At 35.4% G+C, this 20855-nt stretch overlaps 1 protein-coding gene across 1 annotated transcript in view; it reads left to right on the top strand.

Moving 5' to 3' along the window:
- Positions 1-20855, top strand: part of LOC126965245 (sialin) — an 89747-nt gene that overhangs the window by 58411 nt on the left and 10481 nt on the right. The window contains exons 6-8 of the mRNA XM_050808743.1: positions 562-648; positions 2281-2411; positions 8449-8598. Coding sequence (XP_050664700.1) covers positions 562-648; positions 2281-2411; positions 8449-8598 — 368 coding nt within the window. The remainder of the gene's footprint in view (positions 1-561; positions 649-2280; positions 2412-8448; positions 8599-20855) is intronic.

Raw genomic sequence — 20855 nt, 5'->3', positions numbered from 1 at the left:
AAACATAGCATTTTGCTACTTATAGCGTCCATGCGGACGACGTCGCGGGCAGCAGTTAGTTTACTTTAATAATTTCCTCCACTTCCTGTTCCGGTCCTCTTATTACAACAATTTCCACGGTCTTGGTCTTGACATATTTCCGTGGCTTTTGTCACTCGGATCCGGACTGCTGTCTTCTTGAACTAAAAAATTTTGAAAAAATTTTGGTGAATTAAATTTTTAAAACTTTCGTGAGATTATAATATACGTTATATATACATACTAACACGCCTTACTGACGGGTTTATCACCTTTATCAGGGTGAGTGAAGTGGGTTCTGGATAACTTCCCGTCTCATACTGCGCACTTGTGCTCGTAGAACGCGGCTTGATAGGGCGGGGGGTGCGACACTGAAACTATTGTGTCACTATATGTGTTCACGGGTGTACAAAATTTACTCACGATGTCCACTATATACTCATCGGCACTTATTCCGAGATGCGTTTAACAAGGTCTCCATTTTATTGACACCGCAAATTTTCTATTGAAACAAATGTAAACTTTACTTTGTTTTTATTGCAGCATCATCGCTCGGAGCAGCCATCACGATGCCGATATGCGGGTTCTTGATCGCGCACTTCGGCTGGGAGTCGGCCTTCTACTTCACTGGTAAAACACATTTTTTATAGCCTGTATTTATAGGTGTATTAGCGTGCGCAGGAATCGGAATTGGAAACCATCCGGTTCGAAGGACCAAGTTATTAGAAAATAAATAATTGCGACGTATCCGATAGGTAAAGACAGCAATGTGCCCGCGTCTCAATGGGATTTTCACTGTTTGAGTACACTTGGACTTTATTCGTTTTGTAAACACATGAATACATCTAAACCGTGTCAAGTTCACTCGGATGCGGTTCTTTTCATACAAGTTTACTCGCGTCATTTTATAAAAACAAAATGGCGTCATCTAAGAAAAAGTGGTATGAGCTATTATTAATTTGAAGTTTGTATTTTATTACTTCCTCAAATTATTAGTATCGTATTTTTGTCCTTGTGTTGAGACTTGTGTTTGTGTACTTACTACTTATGTACGCACGCAAGAAAACCAATGAAAATATTATTATACCGCATAATTTAGTTTAATAACGTGTACTTAATTAAATATTATCATTAAATTATACAATTAGAGAGAAATTATTAATTTTTATTTCAATACTTTTATACATATAAATTGAAATTTATTTAATTCGCGTCCATTGGTTGTGGTTCAGTAGACATATTGTCCACAGTACACTATTACTCCAACGAGCATGTGTCTCATGAGTTACAAGAGGCTTGGTAGCTGAAGTTGATACATATTATAGTCTAGTTCAGGGGTGCTCAAACGGTCGATCGCGAGTGCTTTATGAGTTGATTTCGAGAAGAAAATCCGGTGTAATAAACTAAAATCGGTAATTACCTACCATCTTATGAAAAGTATGCTCAGGACATGCATGGTCATGCAGGTTCAACATCCAAAGTCACTCTTTAGTTAAGGTTAGAAATTTAATACACGTTTGTTTTATAAGAAGCAATAGACTCGCAATTTTGAATAATAATCAAGAGTTTTTTCATTGACATTTTAGAACAGACCTACACTTACCTTGACTAAAAAAATGCATATTTTGCGCTAAACTAATATCTATGTCATCGTGACACTCTACCTAGACGACAATCCTTCATCACACATACTTGAAGTCTCTCGGAGCCGATCGATCGTAGTCTATCAATTTTTAGGTAGATAGCCAGCAGTTCAGGGTTGAGCACCCCTGGTCTAGTTGATCAGCTAACGTAAGGGTGTCTTATTTGACGGTATATTTATTGACGGCGCGCATCGTAAAAATTCACTCTGATGATTTTTCCCTAACGTGCCAAAATAAGTATAACTTGAAAAATACAACAAATCAAGCATCAATAAAAAGAAACAGCACATCATTTTTTATGATATTAAGGGACGAGGCGAGCAGGACGTTCAGCTGATGGTAATTGAAACTCCCTGCCCACAACAATGCAATGCCTCTCAGGATTCTTGAAAAACTTCTGAACGAACAATTGCGCTCGTCACCACATAAGATGATAAGTCACATTTGCCCAGTAATTTCACTAGCTAACCGAAACACAGTCATATTTACACATTACTGCTTCACAGCAGAAATAGGCGCCGTTGTGGCTCATAATCTAGCCGGCATCCTGTGCCAAGGAGCCTCTTAAACAGCATAGAAGAACTAGAAAGACATTTTAACTAAAACAATACACCCGCAGGTATTATTGGTGTGATGTGGTCGGTGGCTTGGTTCGCCGTCGTGTACGACTCCCCGGCGCAGCACCCTCGCATATCTGACGCTGAAAGGAACTACCTCCTCAAGAGCATTCCACAGGACAACGCTAAGGGAGTGAGTATTATTGAAAAGTTCTAAAATCTTTCTTCGGGTATGTATCGCGGCGTGGAAGCGACTCCATAGAACGCTTAATAGTGGAGGGTAAAGTCGAGGCAGGTCCCCGATGAGATGGACGGACCAAGTGAGGCAAGCTGTCGACGGTACTCTGCATGAATGCACGAGAAGAGCGGCAGTTCGCGACGAGTGGCGTCGCATTGTGAAACAGGCCACTAACCTCGACGTGACGACCACGACCACTCTGACAAGAGTGTAACGCCGAAAGAGAAGATTGTTGAAAAGACATAATATGATTTTTATATTTGTCCATGGAATTGCCGCCGAATTCCACCTTCGCACGACACGACACAAGTTAGGATATCATCCCCACCATCTGATCGGCGGTCCTTCATAGTGCGGTTTTCAAGGAGCTTTCTGCCACGTACTACAACGCTGTGGAGTGAGCTTCCTTGTGCGGTGTTTCCGGGACGACATGGGTACCTTCAAAATAAGCGCGTACACCTTCCTTAAAGGCCGGCAACGCTCCTGTGATTGCAAGAGAAAGTGGGCGGCGGTGATCACTTAACACCAGGTGGCCCGTACGCTCGTTTGTCCTCCTATTCCATAAAACAAACTTGACATTGCGCAATACCATGTATTCTGATTGAGTTGTACATGGTCTTCTAGGCATTACGCATATTTTTCCTTTTTTATTATAAGTTACGAGACGAGCAAGAAGTTTACCTAATTAATAACGCCCTGCCAAATTGAAATGTCAATGCATTACCGCTCAGAATACTCGAATATACTGAAATCTGAGCAACACCACAATTGCGCTCATAACCTTGAACCAATGTGTTACGTGTTATTATCCCGGTAATCTGACTAGCTACTGTTCCCTTCAAACAAATATAAATAATACTTGAACACTGTGACAGTCGGCATCCTATCATACAAAACATAAGATCCTCCATTGAAAAGCCTGAATGATGCTTCACAGACCCGTGCGTATTGAATTACATCCCCCAAACGAAGAATAATATTGTTTCCAAGGGCACGTATAAATATATCGATTGGTACCAGCAGGTCTACTCCTAAAATCGATATTCGATATATCGTGGCATCATTCGCGTCGAATTCTACTCTTAGTTACATCGTATTCAATGTCGAAACGATGATTGAACGAACGAAACATTATACGATATTATCGGTCCTAACCCTACTCTTAGTTAAAAATATCAGAGACGAATATTCGAATTTGACAAATAATCAAACGTCACTTTTACGATAATCACAAGGACACCTTCTAGGCTGTCTATTATCGTTTCAAGTTGTATAGATTTATTTGCCATACAATATAAATACTTAATAAATATTATTAATAATATGAGATTTACTATTCAACAGGATTTTTTACTATCAAGTAATTTAAAAGTCATTTTGTTGATCGCTTATGCGTAGAAAGTAATGCAAATGGCCGTCTGAGAAATAGGAAGTCGACGAGAAGGGTTGAGCTACTTTTTCTTACATTTTATTATCCGCAAGTTTTTGTATTATTCACTCAATTTTAAATGGTCGTATTATATTGATTGCATAATTTTTTTATATTTGCATTTAGTGTAAATGATACTAAATTGGTGTTGCAGAATCTGGCATGGTCCTTAGCGCCTAAGCTATGTTTTGACTTTTGACACTTAACAGACAAAAAAAGCACAGATAATATTTAGTTTTTATAGGTTTGCGCATAATTAATCCACTCAAATATCGTAAAAAAATCTTATTAAACAAAATATTAGTCTATGGTTACGATGTTGTTACGATAAACGATATGGAATACGAACATTTGTTAGAGTAGCTTAAGTGCGATATATTCGGAGTATTATCGTATCGTTCCAAATATATCGTTGTCGATTTGCGAGTAGACCTCCTGGCGCAAGGAAATATCGACCTTCTGAGTCAAATGCACGGTCGAGTATAACTTTCACAAGATTCAAGTTATTCTTGTTGAGAATGTTTGACATCATTCGGGAATAATCCTTAGCGGTAGGCGCAATCCATTCATTTAGTATCTGAGCGATCGATTTAACATTTTTAACACTTTTTTTTATATAAAATAAGGGACGAGACGAGCAGGCGTTCAGCTGATGGCTGTTCAATTGAAACGCCCTGCCAATAACAATACAGTTCCGCTCAAGATTATTGAAAAACCCAAAAATTCTAACATAAGATGTCAAGTCTCATTTCCGCAGTAATTTCATTAGCTACGGCGCCCTTCAGACGGAAACACAGTAATGCTTACACATTACTGCTTTACGACAGAAATAGGCGCCGTTGTGGTACCTATAATCTAGCCGGCATCCGGTGCAAAGGTCCCTCCCACTGGTAACTTGTTATATTATAACAAGCGATACAACTTCTAGTGTGTAACTAAATAAATTATTGGTGGTTAATATTAGTGGATAACGAAATACTTATCCTAGTTCAAAGTATATTACTGACTTCTGTGATGTGTAATAAAATATCTGCTGAACTATTCTGGTGTTTCCCGAACCCGTAGTACTGACACGTAACAACACACTTACCAATCAGCTAGCAGCGTATTTGCACCGAAGTATTTAAGTTCGTCCTAACAGTACGGGTTTGTAGTACATTTCATATTGGTTTTCGATTCACTCTCGATTTTCACTTTTATCATGTGAGTCATTAGCCGAAAAGCCATAGCTTAAAAAGTGTTTTATATATATATTGTATTATTTAGCTTAGCTAAGTTACTCCAAAAATTATATTCTGCGCGTCAACACTGTACCTACGTATCTAGAAATAATAAAATAAATACAATTGATAAAGGTTTAATTAAAAAAAGTTCACCACAACGATACAAAACTAGATAATTAAAATTGTAAAAAAAAAACTTCAATTAAGTAACAATAATAATAATAATATGTTACTTAAAAATTAAATAAAAATTAATATTAATAATTAAAAATTACCGATGGTAATAGCTTTTCATAATTAACATTTTGTCGTCACTCTTGTCCTATCAGGTCTGTCGTATCAGGCCTTTTTTTTGTTCGCCTCCCGGTGCACTGTGTGCCAGTGCCTGATAATGGAACAAATCAAATCCTCTGCCAATGTACTGAGAATCTCGTTACTAGAAGTACGGAGACGACTCCAAAAATATGCTGTTCGTGATCTTATGATCGCGAAGAAGTCTGTTACTCCGGCCTTAGCGAACATGGCCGGTAACACAGTACCGTGGCAACTTCATCAGGATACGATACGCGTCATTGTATTACACCCTGATGTTGTTGACAGCACGCCTGGTGAACTTGACCCAAAGTTGACATGACGTATAGTAACATAACAGCCAGAGCTCGACGTTCCCTCTCTATATCTTCATCGTGAACGAGATCCTCCGTTAGTATATGTATGAGGTATCTGAACCGATTAACCCTTTCAAGTACATCTCCGTTCCGTATAATTAAACAATGTTTTTTACAATCATTTTAGTAATAAACAAAAGCATTATTTATTTTTATCAATTTAGGAGACGTGTATACAAAAAACGGGTATTAATATCTTGAGCATCTTTACAGACTTCACTTCATACTATACTAAAGTGAGACTTAACGACTAACTTCATAGAGTAAATACACATTAATTATTCTTAACGAGCCCTAAGAAGAAAATATTTATAATAGACCAGTGTTGCATTTTGATATTACGTCATGCATACCTTGGAAATAGTCGGTCTCCACTTTTTTTTTATGGAAGTGAGATGGGGAGTGGGAGGCTCCTTTGCACAGGATGCCTGCTAGATTATGGGTACCACAACGGCGCCTATTTCTGCCGTGAAGCAGTAATATGTAAAAATGACTTTATTTCGGTCTGAAGGCCGCCGTAGCTAGTGAAATTACTGGGGAAATGAGACTTCACATCGTATGTCTCAAAGTGACGAGCGCAATTGTAGTGCCGCTCAGAATCTTTCGACTTTTCAAGAATACTGAGTGGCACTGCATTATAATGGACATGGCGTATCAATTTCCATCAGCTGAACGTTCTGCTCGTCTCGTCCCTTATTTTCATAAAAATAACTAGCGTACACTTGATGTTAAGTGATCACCGTCGCCCACATTCTCCTGCAACAAAAGAATAATCACAAGAGCGTGGCCACTTTCTCCAAATAAAAACTATATCACGCACTAAAACTACAATGAAATCCATTTTAAACTACCGTCACAATTTAACCTTCAACCGTTGATGATATGCAAATTATTCACCTTGTCATTTGGAAAACGTTTTAAAAAATAAAGATAACGAATTACAATGGACTGACGATTTATTAACCAATTCAGCTGCTTGTTAACACTGAAGTTGAGACGAAAACGTCGGAATTGATTAGACAATATAATATACAGCTGCGTATTTACAGTATATTAAAAGTCATAAAGATATTTAATTTTTTCCAAGTTGATCTTGAGAGTTCAATTGCCGAAACGAATAGCAGTTTAAGAGACAAGGATTTGCGTCCTTCGCTACTACTGATAATTAAAGATGGATATAGACATTTGACTTGTTCTTGATCGGACATTGAAAAGAGCGCTCCCGTCTTGTACCTACAACAAACAGTGAAATGTACTAGTTACACTGACCTGTATAAATACCACTAGACAGGCTTTTCCATATGTTTGACAGCAAATTTTTGTGTCTATTTGAAGCGCCACTCGCGAGCGTCCAGAGAACTAATTTTGACGTATAATGCGAAGGAACGTACAATACTCTGAAGTATTTTTGCATTTTGAATGAATTTTGTTCGTTTTCGGTTTTATTTATACTTCAAGAATCAACGTAATAAACTACCAAATTTTTTTGTAAATAGTTTCCCACCGTCTATCGATGTTTGCTGAGGTTGTCATCACTAGTTTTAGTACCGCAGACTCTCGCTACATGGCCAACAGCGCCAAAATGGCGAGTATCAAACACGCACAAAAGCACTTTGACAGCCACCAGTCCAGTGGTATATAGTAGAGGTCAGTGACTATCTATCTACGCGTCTCTGATTCATTCATTTCGTTCACCATTGCATTAGCCGGTCAAGAGCCGGTACGAGTGGAGTCGAAGCTGTAGGAATTGTTTGAATTAATTATTAAATTAATTTAAAGAATTAATTCTTTATAGTACTTAATACGTGAAGTACATAAGTCTAGATGGATGTGTCATTGGCATGTTATTAACACAAGCAGCCACATCCATCTGTGTTATTTCTTCGGTGTTCCTAAATTAGCTGTTGCTACACAAGATAAACTGCAACTAACCATGAGGGTGTAGACCTCCTCCATGACTACGGACTAAGATATTTAAATACAATATTACTAACTGAAACTAATGACCTGACTACTTAAACTATCTATATATATAAAAGAGAATGAATGTTTGTATGTTCCCTAATAACTCCTAAACTATTCGACCGATCTCAATGAAATCTTTTGTAATAGATTCGTTGACGCTCAAGGAAGGTTTATATATAATTTATATGGCAAAACATCGTTTGCCAGGTCAGCTAGTATTTTATATAGAAAAACGTTAAAACGTACACCACAGAAGTAAAGACTTCATCAAGGCTAGGTTAATAATATGAAATACTATTGTTTTATGTTCTATATTCATAAACAATAATAACATTTTCTATATACATAGTTATAACTATGTATTAGTTACTCTGGTGAATTTTACTCTGTATGACCGTGTTAGGGCTATACTTCACCGGGACACCACGGTGGCGCAACCAGTCGAACAACCAACACAATGTATACAGCTCTATACAAATACTCACCTGTTGTCCGTTTCATTGCGCAACCAATTTGGTGGCGCAACCAGCTCAGACTCAGGTGCTTACGTCCCGGTGAAATATAGCCCTTTACGACTTGAGCCGACTTTACCCGAACGAGCGGCACTTTGCCGAGCATGTACCATAATAAATACCCATAAAATAAAAACGACCAGCGGTTCTTTAGAAGTTTTCAATACGAAAATAATTAGATGTAATATGTAACAGCACGTAGCAGTTCCTTGGCGCAAGTTGCTCCTGAGTCCACCCGTGTGGGCCATCGTGATCACCCACGGCGCCTCGGTGTTCGGCTACTTCACCGTGGTCAACCAGCTGCCCACCTACATCGAGAGCATCCTGCACTACAGCATCAAACACGTGAGTTATTTGAGATGAAAAATTTTGTCTTAGCACGTTTTCTAAGTAAATAATATTCCAGATTGAAACGGCAAGCCTTGACCGCGTCGTTAATGCCTTTGCAAACGTTCTTACGTAAGCACCATAATATAGGTTTTTTGATTTGTGGTTTTTTTTAAATGAAAAATAGGGACGAGACGAGCAGGACTGTTTATTAATATAGGAATTATTGTGTTTCGGTCTGAAGGGCGCCGTAGCTAGTGAAATTACTGGGCAAATGAGACTTAACATATGTCTCAAGGAAACGAACGCAATTGTAGTGCCGCTCAGAATTTTTGGGATTTTCAAGAATCCTGAGCGGCACTGCATTGTAATGGGCAGGGCGTATCAATTACCATCAGCTGAACGTCCTGTTCGTCTCGACCCTTATTCTCATAAAATAAAGTCGATTGAAATTTGCCATTATGTACAAAAAAAACGATAGTACTATTTATGTCTGAATGATCTGAATACAACCGTGTGTGTATTTAAAATTCAAGTTTACGTCTGTAGATAAACAAGTGAAAGTAATCACCATTAAGATATTACCCAACTATTGAAACGAACACAATAGAATCTTCATGGGAAATAGTCGGATTGTCTAATAAATGATTAAAAAAAAATATTATTTTTAGTATTTTTTAACAATATTTTTTTTACTCGACGTCTTTTTATACCTTGAAGCAGTAGTGTACAAGCATGTGTTTCAGTTAGAAGGGCGTCGATTGAATGGAGTCTCACTAGCCCGGTAGATGACTTAACATCTTATAGGCCTGCGACACACGCGACGAGCGGTATTTTAAGGAACGGGGAATGGAGGGAGAGACGTTGTGTGGCAACATTACTCGTCTTGCCTTGCATTGTTTTTTTTTTAATGAAAATAAGGGACGAGACGAGCAGGACGTTTAGCTGATGGTAATTGATACGCCATGCCCATTACAATGCAGTGCCGCTCAGGATTCTTGAAAAACCCAAAAACACTGCGCGGTACTACAATTGCGCTCGTCACTTTGAAACAATAGATGTTAAGTCTCATTTGCCCAGTAATTTCACTAGCTACGGCGTCCTTCCGATCGGAACACAGTAATGCCTACACATTACTGCTTCACGGCAGAAATAGGCGCCGTTGTGGTAGCCATAATCTAGCCGAGACTCCCGCTGTCTACCAGCAAGAGCCACTATATAGATGTATAAATTATATAAGCCTCGAGTGTCCATAACAAAATGTGATTTAAATTTCGCCGACAGTGTAGTGAGCGATGGTACGTTGCTATCCGCAGTTGTTTTAATAACACGTACATGATTGTCGATACACGCGCCAGTTATTACCGTGCTTGTTTATTCAACACGTGTCTATATAAAACAATGTATGCATTGTTGATCACTCCACGAAACTTTAAGACTCAGCCCCTTAACTAATCCTTCGGAAAATTTCCTAGTGGAAACGTGTCGTTTGCTACGTTTGCAGCGACAGAACTAACTGTAACTTATGCTTTTATTAACAGTGGGAGGCTCCTTTGCACCGGATGCCGACTATATTATAGGTACCACAAGGGCGCCTATTTTTGCCGTGAAGCAGTAATGTGAGCATTGCTGTATTTCGGTCTGAATGGCGCCGTAGCTAGTGAAATTACTGGGCAAATGAGACTTGACATCTTATGTTACAAGGTTAATGGATCCCAGTTAGCATTCTTGTCCAAGAGCGCGTTGAAAGATGCCAATGAATGCGGTATAGGTACCATGACTCAGGCATCGGTGTCAGGGATTTTATATATAGTGCCACTACACTTTTTTGCAACAAAACAGCGGTCCATTTCTATTGTTGTCTTTAGGACATCCCACTATGTCATTTAATAATCTCGGTTTTTGCGGCACGTGTGATTTTTCGACCATAAGTGTTCGTAAATGCTACCAGATGAGCTGTTCATGGAGTGTTGTCTGCAGAGATGCGTATATTTATAAAAAAAACATTGGATAAACTGTTGAATATAAAATTAAAATATTAAAATGTTCACAGAGAAACCATAAAATATTTAAAGTTGCATCTTGACATCATCTATACTTCAAGATAGAGTGTGACAGTTGTGAAAACGTTGAAAAAAAAATTGAGGTTGACGATTTACCTCTGTTTTGAGTAATGCACGCACGCTAACACAAAGTGACTTACAAATCGCGAGTGTAAGACGTAGCTTGTCACGCACACTAAAGTATTAAACCTGGCCTGCTTCGGTTGTCTAGCAGCAAGAGGCTCTATCTAGACGTATAAATTATCTAAGGTTGCGTCTGCCAAGCTGGTACGAGTGTTTGATAGTACATAGTCTGCAGCAGGAAATGCCCTTAAAAACTACACAAATCAATATATCCAATGTCTTCAATTTTCATCCAATTTCGTCCTATTCCGTATATGACCCGTTCCATGTTACGAGTATTAAAATTATTGATAAGGCTATAAAATTTCGACATCTGCGTAGTTTCTGGAAATATCTACATTTTGCTCCTGGCGATTAAATTCAATTTAGTGTGGCCAATTAGTTGACGAAGATCATGCAACTCGCTTACCCTATTGCGTCAGCTAAGATGTGGATTACCTTTAATTTTATTACTTTATTAAAATAATATATTCAACAGTAATGAAACAATATTTATTATCAGATAACATTTAAGGCTGAGATCTGTAGAGTTTACTTAAACTTTGCTCAGACTTTACTTACGTTAAACTAATTGTAAGCTTAAAAAAATTAACAAAAAACAACCGACTTCAAAAACACTATTCCAAAACAATAGATATAATATGCACTAAAAAGTATAAAAATAATTGCGAATTTTTATACAATTAAATTAATTAATCTAATTCTAGTTAAGATCATTGCTATTTTTGGAATCGGTGTCCTTCCGCCGCGACCCGCTCTCGCCTCCTCACGACTCAAGCACATCTCACCTATAACTATATATGTAGTTACAAACCTATCTTGGCAGACACCACTGATAATGCATGATTTAATTGGATTGATTACAATGGAACCTCACGGGAAGCATCAGCTTTCAAATAAAAGAAGAATTATCAAAATCGTTTCACCCAGTTGAAAGTTGTGAGGTAACAAATATAAGAAAAACATGCCGACGAATTGTGAACATCCTCCTTTTTTGAAGTCGGTTTAAAATAGTCATTGATTTTGTTTTTTTAACCCATTTGACAGTTGAAATAATAAATAATAAAGCTTAGACAGCCCAATAAAAAAGTCAAGTTTGCGTTTTATCTAGTCTAGTCTAGATACGTTTATAGATCCCAGCCTAAAAGTTTTTCCAGGCATGTGTAGATTAGTATTTATACAGAAATGTATTTTATTAATATTTGGAGGATTCCGTAAATGTTAACTCGTAGTTAACCCATTTTAACGAAACTTGTCTGAACAGTTCTTACCGACACTGCAAATTGGCGATATGTACGCCTACGACATATTCAAAATGTAGGATAATATTTAGTCTTTCCAGTTACATTAATGATAATTTTACGATGTCAAAATGTGCATTATTAGGACCACTTACAAAAATTGGAGTTTATATTACTTGTAAGTGTAAAATAATGACGATATTATGAATAGCAACTTAAAGAAATATCTCAAATTTTACGGCTAATAATTTCCAAGCATTCTCTTTGTAAAACAATCGTTTGCTAGCACAATAGTAATTTCAATAGTATTTTTGAATGACAATTTGAATTTAGCATGAATTGTCACGACATCTTGTCTAATCTAGTTCAAACCGGTTGATGACCTCTGCAAGATAACCGGATGTTATGTCTGGATGTCACCAATTGACATACTTCAACTTTATTGCTTGATGTCCCTTGTAATCGCATTGGATCTATGAAGTATCAAAGAGGATATTGGTAATCGTCACCTATTAATCATAATATGAGAGTGAATTGAGCTAATAACAGTGGCAGAAAGTTTATTATTCCTGTCGGCCGTCAACCGATTATTGTAGTCTGTTTTCCTCACACACATACACATACATTCACACCTGTTTCCCGTAAGGGTAGTCAGAGACAATAGAATGCCATTTGCTTCTATCCTTACAAACCTCATGCGCTTTTTCTACTTTCATCACTCTTTTCATTTATGCTCGCCGGTTCCGGGTGTTTGGGACCTTTCCTTTTTTCAAGACGTCCCCAATTTGGTCGACGAATGTCATGTCTCCCGCGACCGAATTGCCCGCACACACTTGCTTTATTATATTTGATTTGTCATTCTTTCTTCACTCATTCGCTCCTGTCTATATCCATTTCAGAATTCATGTACATACTGTGTTTTCCTCTTCACAATAAAACCCTCAATTTGATAGTATGGCCACCGTGAATGAACGTGTAAGTATTGTGCATAGTAGTCATATGCAGCTGGAAACTCTTCCACAGTCTGCTCACATATTTTTAGGTTCTTGGTAACATGTTTTTTAATCTGCGTTACTGCGATAAACATTTCCAAAGTAATAGAAATTATACTTACTATTAGTATTCTAAACTAGCAACTTGAATGTTGATAAACTAATTTAATGAAATATAACAATTGCCGAAAGCGTATCTATATAATTTGCCAATATATAAAAATGTATTCTTTAGTGTTCTTTTATGGAACGAACCATAAAACCATTCAAATTAACTGGGAAGGTTAAATAGACCCAATGAGTTATATATTCAAAATCCGCCTTATCCTTGGCTTTACAAAGCTGTGCTAAATATTTTATTTGCTCTAGTTTGTTATATTTTCCGCTCTCAAAGGAAATATTGACACGTTCTCGCTAATTTTGCAATTCGTGATTCAAAGTATCTCTTCTCTTATATAAGAGGTCAATGGAAACCATTAACATATGTTAATTTGCTAAAATCTAGATTTGGAAGTGACCATGACTTTGATTATGAACCTTTAAGACTAACAGATTAACATTATCTGGTTTAATCTGCTAAAATCTAGTTTTGGAAGTGACCTTTACGGTGTTACTTTAGTTTTTTTCTTTAACTATTACCGATAGACTTCGTTGGTTCTGCTTACGGAGATAATTGAGAGATTTCCACTCCAGAGACTGCAATTGTTGGGGTTCACATATCGAATTCATATCATTTCAACCTGCAAGGTATGAATAATCAATAGTTGATTATGCCTAATGCCACTGCCAAGTAATGAGTGCCAATGTAAGAAGAGTTTGTGCGATTACTCGAAGCCGAATTGCATAATAGATAGCAAGAGTATTACATGCAAGTGGCATATATAACTGTATTTATTTGCGGGGATAAAAGTTTAAAAAGACGCGTTGAATGTCAGCTTTTCAACGGCGCGATGTCACCTATCAAGATTGCATAGGCAAGGAGTAGATTTTAAATGTGAAACTTGGCATCTTTCGGCTTGGCGTCTTGCACAAAAATACAATTAAATAATTTTTTGTATCCTATATTCCAGGACACTAGTTAATGTATTTTCAGTGTAGTCTAGTTATTCGATTGTAATAGTTATTTATGCAACTTTTGGGTAATAAGGGGTATTAAAACACGAATGTGGGTTTATTACATGAGGTGAAGCCGAGTGTGATAATAGTATCACATGAGTGTTTTAATACCTAATTATCAACAGTGGCATACAAGCATACTTTATCTACACCCACAATATGAATCCTCTATAAAAGATTCTGAAACAGTTATCTTACTACTAACATTAAAAAAGCCAGTCCTAGTAACCATAATATCATCCAAAGGAGTGTTATTATGAAAACGGATGATATAATGTTGTACCGAATTTTATTACAACACTCGTTTGGATGATTTAATGGTTATTAGGACATTGGGTGTTTTAATGTTGGCAATAAGCTAACTGTTTTAGAATCTTTAATAGAGGATTTAAAGCATGGGTGTAGATAAATTATCATTCCCAAACGTCCTATAGGAATGAATAGTTGTTTTATGATTCGATTGAATTGAGTAAATTACGGAACGATAGTAGAAAAAATCATTAAATTCTTCACAATCTTAGTGTGTAGTGTAACATAACATTACTTATCATTAAGCGGTTAATGTCATGGTAATTTATTTCTATACTATAAATAAAACTGGAGCCATTATCATAGTATGGCGCCTCCGTTGCATTTGCAGAAATTTCTCAACAGCTATAATCGTATCGCTATTTCTTACTTAACTAAAATAACTTGCAATTAAACTATAAACGTCTTCTGTAATTACATCTGGTTTATAGAAATGGTTAGAAAGTTGATGATTTAAATTATCTTAATTGTATTCTAAGTTGCTTTAATCAGTTGCAATGTTTGCGGTTGAATCTGCGTTAAGTAAGTAATTAATTTACCATATTATTTGCGTGAAGAAATATATATATATATATATACAAATAAGGTTGTAATTTTTATGTCACTTGATTTTCACTTTTTAACAGACTTCAAAAAAGGAGAAGGTTCTCAATTCGTCGGATTTTTTTATTTTTGTTACCTCCAAACTTTCGACTGGGTGAACCGATTTTGATAATTTATTTTTTATTTAAAAGCTGGTGCTTCCCGTGTGGTCCCATTATACGTTTAGTGCATATTATATCTATTGTTTTGGTGTTATAATAATAGTGTTTTTGAATCCGTTTGTTTTTTTGTTAATAGTTTTTATTTTTTTATTTTTAGTGAATTTGAAGTCCACTAACTAACAGTTTGTCTAAATATGTGTATACTAAATTTTTCAATGCAGCAATGAACGTAAGCGCTTTGCAATTTGATTAGAGACAGAAAATCTGCCACAGATCCGAGAGTCCCATTGATCATCATATTCTACTACGATAATTACTTGACCATAACTATGTTATGGTAGATGACTTAAATATCCGGATAGCATAAAAAAGATTCGGCCGAGTATCGTTAATTTGCTCCTAAGAATTGAAGAGTTCCGTTGCTTTGTCATGGATTCCGTAATAAGAACCTAACCAAACTATCTTTGAAGTATATCCTTTCCAATAAAAAAAGAGTCATCTAAATCGGTTGGCGCGATAGTGAGTTATTCGTAAATTTATCATCCACTTTGCTATACGGACGTATACCAAATTTAAGAATTTTATGGTTTTCTCATGGATGCCATTGTCAGATCTGGACCAATTCACACCACACGGGAAGCACCAGCTTTCAAATAAAAAAAGAATTATCAAAATCGGTACACCCAGTCGAAAGTTTTGAGGTAACACACATAAAAAAATACCGACGAATTGAGAACCTCCTGCTTTTTTTAAGTCGGTTAAAATAATTGCGTATTTTTATACAATCTATTTAATTAATCCCAATCTTGTTACGATTATTGTGATTTTTGGAGTCGGTGTCATCCAAGATAGGTTTGTAACTACATACATAGTTATAGGTGAGATGTGCTTGAGTTGTGAGGAGGCGAGAGCGGGTCGCGGCGGAAGGACACCGATTCCAAAAATGACAATAATCGTAACTAGAATTAGATTAATTAATTAGATTGTATGAGAATACGCAATTATTTTTGTACTTTTTAGTGCATATTATATCTTTTGTTTTGAAATAGTGTTTTAAAAGTCGGTTGTTTTTTGTTAATTTTTTTTTATAGATGATAACTTCCATTTTATATTGCCGCATTATAATAAACTTCGCATACTAGGTATATTTCAAAAGAAAGGCCTTAAACGAAATTATGATGGGTATAATTCTGACAGTTTCACAGCCAAGGTGCCACATTTGTTTGATTTCATCTGCAAGTGATATATATTTTTGGATTTTTTCGGTGTGTTTCTGCTTAAGATTGCGGGTATTGGGTACGGCAACATCTATCTCAGGTAGGTTGTTTTTGACTGTTTTAAGGTTAGTGTGATGTCAGGCCTATTACTGAGAATATTATTATTATGAAACTGCTATTCACGATAGCTACCTATTTATTTCCTATAAGTAATCCTAAATAGGTTTGACTATGTCGTGGACTTCCAACGCATCCCTACATTCTGAAACTAATGTTGCATATGTTGTAGACATCAAAAGAATATAAATTTGCCTATTTATATTTAAATAAACTTATACCAGGTAGGTACAGTTTTAGATAAAGAAGACAACCCTAATGTTGCCAAAAGAAGTAAAAGTCACGCGATAGAAAAAGAGGCTACTTCGTGCGATCTGAATTAAACCTCATTGTAAGGCCGTAAGAGTCCCTATTTCTTTAATTGATTTTGCGCAGTGAGACTTCTGTACTTGTTCTATTACATATTATTTGCTCATGTAATTAAAGTAACAGCTACTATTTTGTCATAGCCCATAGGTAGCCAGCTAGGTAGAGGTGGTCGTTACAATCAATAAACTGTTTTTATTAACAGTTTTATATTCGTTAACGAATTAACTGTTTTTCTTCGACGAAAAAACCTGTTGAACATAACAAGCTAATAAATTCAATCAACGTCTTCGCCCGTAACTCGCAATAAATGAAGAAATTGAGTGCCTTACTAAAACAGCTTAATTCAAAACAGTTGACGAATTTGCGAACGAAAACGTTGACTTGATATATTGACTTATATTGACGAAATAAAAACCTAAATTATTAATAAATGCATTAACAGATTTTTCAAAACCCGTTGACGATTTAACAGTTTTTTCAACCTGTTGACCATTGACAAAAAACAGTTAATAAATTAATTTAAAAACTTTCAATGACACACTTCTACAGCTAGGTATTCTTTACTTTTGAGTATAAACTCCCAGCTAGTGTTGAGTAGGACATACAAGAGGCGGTACATTTGTCCCGTACATTACGTCAAAATGTAAGAGCGGCTCGAAATTTAAAATTGTACTACTTCAAATTTTATGTCGCGGTAGTCGCGTGACGCGCTCTCACTACTCAACTACTCAGTAGTCAGTACTCACTCTGTAACACTATAGTGTGTAGTTGTGTACTGTGAGAGAGTGAGGGAACGAGTGGCATGCTACAAAACAATTAATGCACAATAAATAACGAAAAATTAAATTTTGTTAAATGGAATATCTTATTTTTTGTAACACATTAAAATCACAGTTCATTAAATAATTTTTTATTTTTATTATATATTTACCTATACTTAAAATTATATTTTTTTATTTACCTACATAATATATCGTTCGTTCCGACTGCTATAACATCAAATGTCATATTTGTACTCGTAACTTCAAAAGTGTCGCCTCGCTTCAGTACGCCTCGCCTCATTTGAAGTAGGACATTGTACTGCCTCAGTGCATAAAAGAGGATACTCTTACAAACTCATTTTCAAATCCTGTCCTATCCATCACTGTTGTTTTTTTATTAATATAAGTGATATAAACATATCACTGTCCAAAAATATGTATGTTCATTTTGTTTTCCTTAAATAATTTTACTTTCATGAAAAATAATATAACTTCTATTATAATCGTAATAAATATAATCAGCGCGGTTAAAACTATATGTAGCGCCATCTATGTTCCTCATTCAATATGTTTATTGCGTGATTCGTGAAGATAAACTCTACCATTGAACTCATGACGTGTGTAAGCAGCTAAGCGATAACATATTTAAAGAGGAACATAGATGGCGCTAGCTTACGATTACAATAGTAGTAGGTACTTTGTTTTTACTTCTCTAGATTAATATCGCATACCTAATCAAGTAAATTGTATTGTCGTTCGTTTGTATAGTGACATGTTAATATTACTTAACAATGATAACGGTTGGTCGTCGACGTCGACATACTTCAACTAGATTATTGATCATTCGTTTTATTACGTTATGTCAATTGTAGACTAGTAGAGATGTGAGATTAATGGAAAAGAATCGATTAAATAAAAATCTATTTTAATTACAATAAATAATCGATTTAGTTGTATTACTTAAAATTGCTTACTTTTCATATTCCAATAATAATCCTAAGAGATTCATATAAATAATTTAGCAGATTAAAAATAAAATTATATGAATAAAAAAATAAACAATTCAAAACTAAAAATCAAAGGCAATGTTCCCCTAATATTTCAAGGTAAGGAATTAGGAAACCACATTGCATTATTGAATACAAATTTTAGTACTTAAAAATCGATTATAAGAAAATAATCGATTTAAATACAAGTCGATTATTTTTTACATCCCTATCGAGTATCGACTAGTCGATGCCCGATGGACTGTAGTTAACTTATGTCGTGGACTTGTGACGCTACACAAGAGAGTCTATTATCTATTATTATTATTTATTACAAGTTTCACTGGTATGAAACGATACCTCTGACGATGAAGGAGTGCCTTCATCGATACTAGATTAAAGTATGGATAGTGGATATTTGTGAGTACTCAACACTCATTTAATTTTTAACAACATTATTAAATTAGTCTTCTTTCAGTAGAATACCCTATATAAGATATTTAAGGTACTTTCCCTTCATGTCCCATAAGTTTGGGACGCCCTGTATATCTAACTTATAGGCATTCACAGCGTTAATGCTATTCAAATCGAAAAGAGCAACTGTTATCAAAGGTTGCGAGAGATCAACAAGGAAAGAAAAACTTACGATGCAATCGACGTAATATTTTTGAGACTAAGAACTATATTATATATATATATACTAACTAAAATCTTCTCGTCCCAAATACCATAGTAAGAAAATTATTCCTTTTGGCTTTCTGCTCTTCTCATAATATTCCTGCTCTTCTATAAAACTTTCACTATACCAAACCAAACACTACCCCATAACCGACAACATTCGACTACAAGGTTAGCCCATAATCTATATATTATATAAAAATGCTGTTTGTTAGTTTCGCTAAAACTCGAGAACGGCTGGACCGATTTGGCTTTGATTTTGGTGTTGAATTATTTGTGGGAGTCCAGGGAAGGTTTAAAAGGTTTAAAAGGTGAATAAATATAAAAATTCTCGGAAAAAATTTAATAAAAAAATTTTTGTTTTTCCTTTGATGTGTCCCCGTCGTTTAGAAATCAAATTGAAAGAGTAATCTAAAATAAATGACTTATTGTATTTTATATATCTTTCTTTCTAAATAATACGAAGCACTTCTTGGCCAACTTTCAGAAATATAATAGCTACAAATACAAATACAAATATTTTATTTTGTCTCAAAAAAAAAACGTATTATACAAAAAAGCCATGTACATACTACTACATACTCATAATACCTACTACACAACATTATACATCACAACCTTTAGATACGAACATTAAGAAGCCTATATACTTATGTTTGGTAAGTGCATCTAGACAAGTAGATACGAAGTTTTTATTGCTAGGACTTCTTAAAGAACCTAGGCACATACAGACAGTAGGTTTTATGTGAAGCAGACATAAAAGCTGGTGCCTTCCCAGAAAATTGATATTTTGCTGGAGTGGTAGGTATGTAGTCTACATTAACTACGGCTGAGCTCTAACTCCTAACTAAGTTTCCCTGTGTTTAGGATATTAGTACTCCCCGTGTATCGGTCTGTTATTCCATAGTTCAAGAATGTGTATGTCTGACTATTATAATGCACAAAATGAGTAGTAGTTTAATAATTTTGAAAGGAAAAATAAATAAGTAATATATTATATTATATTTCATACATATATTTTCTAAAAGATAGAATAGCTGTTTCCCGATGACATCTATTTTGCACACCTAGATAATTATAAAATAACTATATAACCTAAATATTAGTCTGAGAATCGGTCGGCATCTATTTTTTATACCTCAAACATTTTAATTATTAATTTTCTTATTACTTTATATGGCAATACAACGTTTGTTGGGTCAACTAGTTATTTATATAAAATTTTATATATATTGGTTTATAAGTACCCATTTGACAATTAAATGCTGGCACACAAGGATTTGGACAGAAATACAGTCTCATTAACGTTATTTAATATGTATATAAAATCTCGTGTCCCAGTGTTTGTTACCAAACTAAACCAAAGTCTGAGAATCGGCCAATATCTATTTTTCATATTTCTAAATGATAAGGGTGACTCACCCCTTAATATATGTTTTTGACAATTTTTTTATTTTCATTTTATTATGATTGAGCGATTTGATTTTGCGATTAAGAACTATTTTTGTATTGCGATTTTAATATTATTCTGTTCCATCCACAAATCCGCTATAGGGCTGCAAGATGGCAATCGTATACAATAACTGTAGACTGTACTACGATATATTTGGTAGGTCTGAGAATCGGCTGGATCTATTTTTTATACCCCTAAATTATTTT

This window comes from Leptidea sinapis, chromosome 7, assembly GCF_905404315.1.
Source record: "Leptidea sinapis chromosome 7, ilLepSina1.1, whole genome shotgun sequence".
Classification (NCBI taxonomy): domain Eukaryota; kingdom Metazoa; phylum Arthropoda; class Insecta; order Lepidoptera; family Pieridae; genus Leptidea; species Leptidea sinapis.
This window is presented reverse-complemented; position numbering and strand designations above follow the sequence as displayed.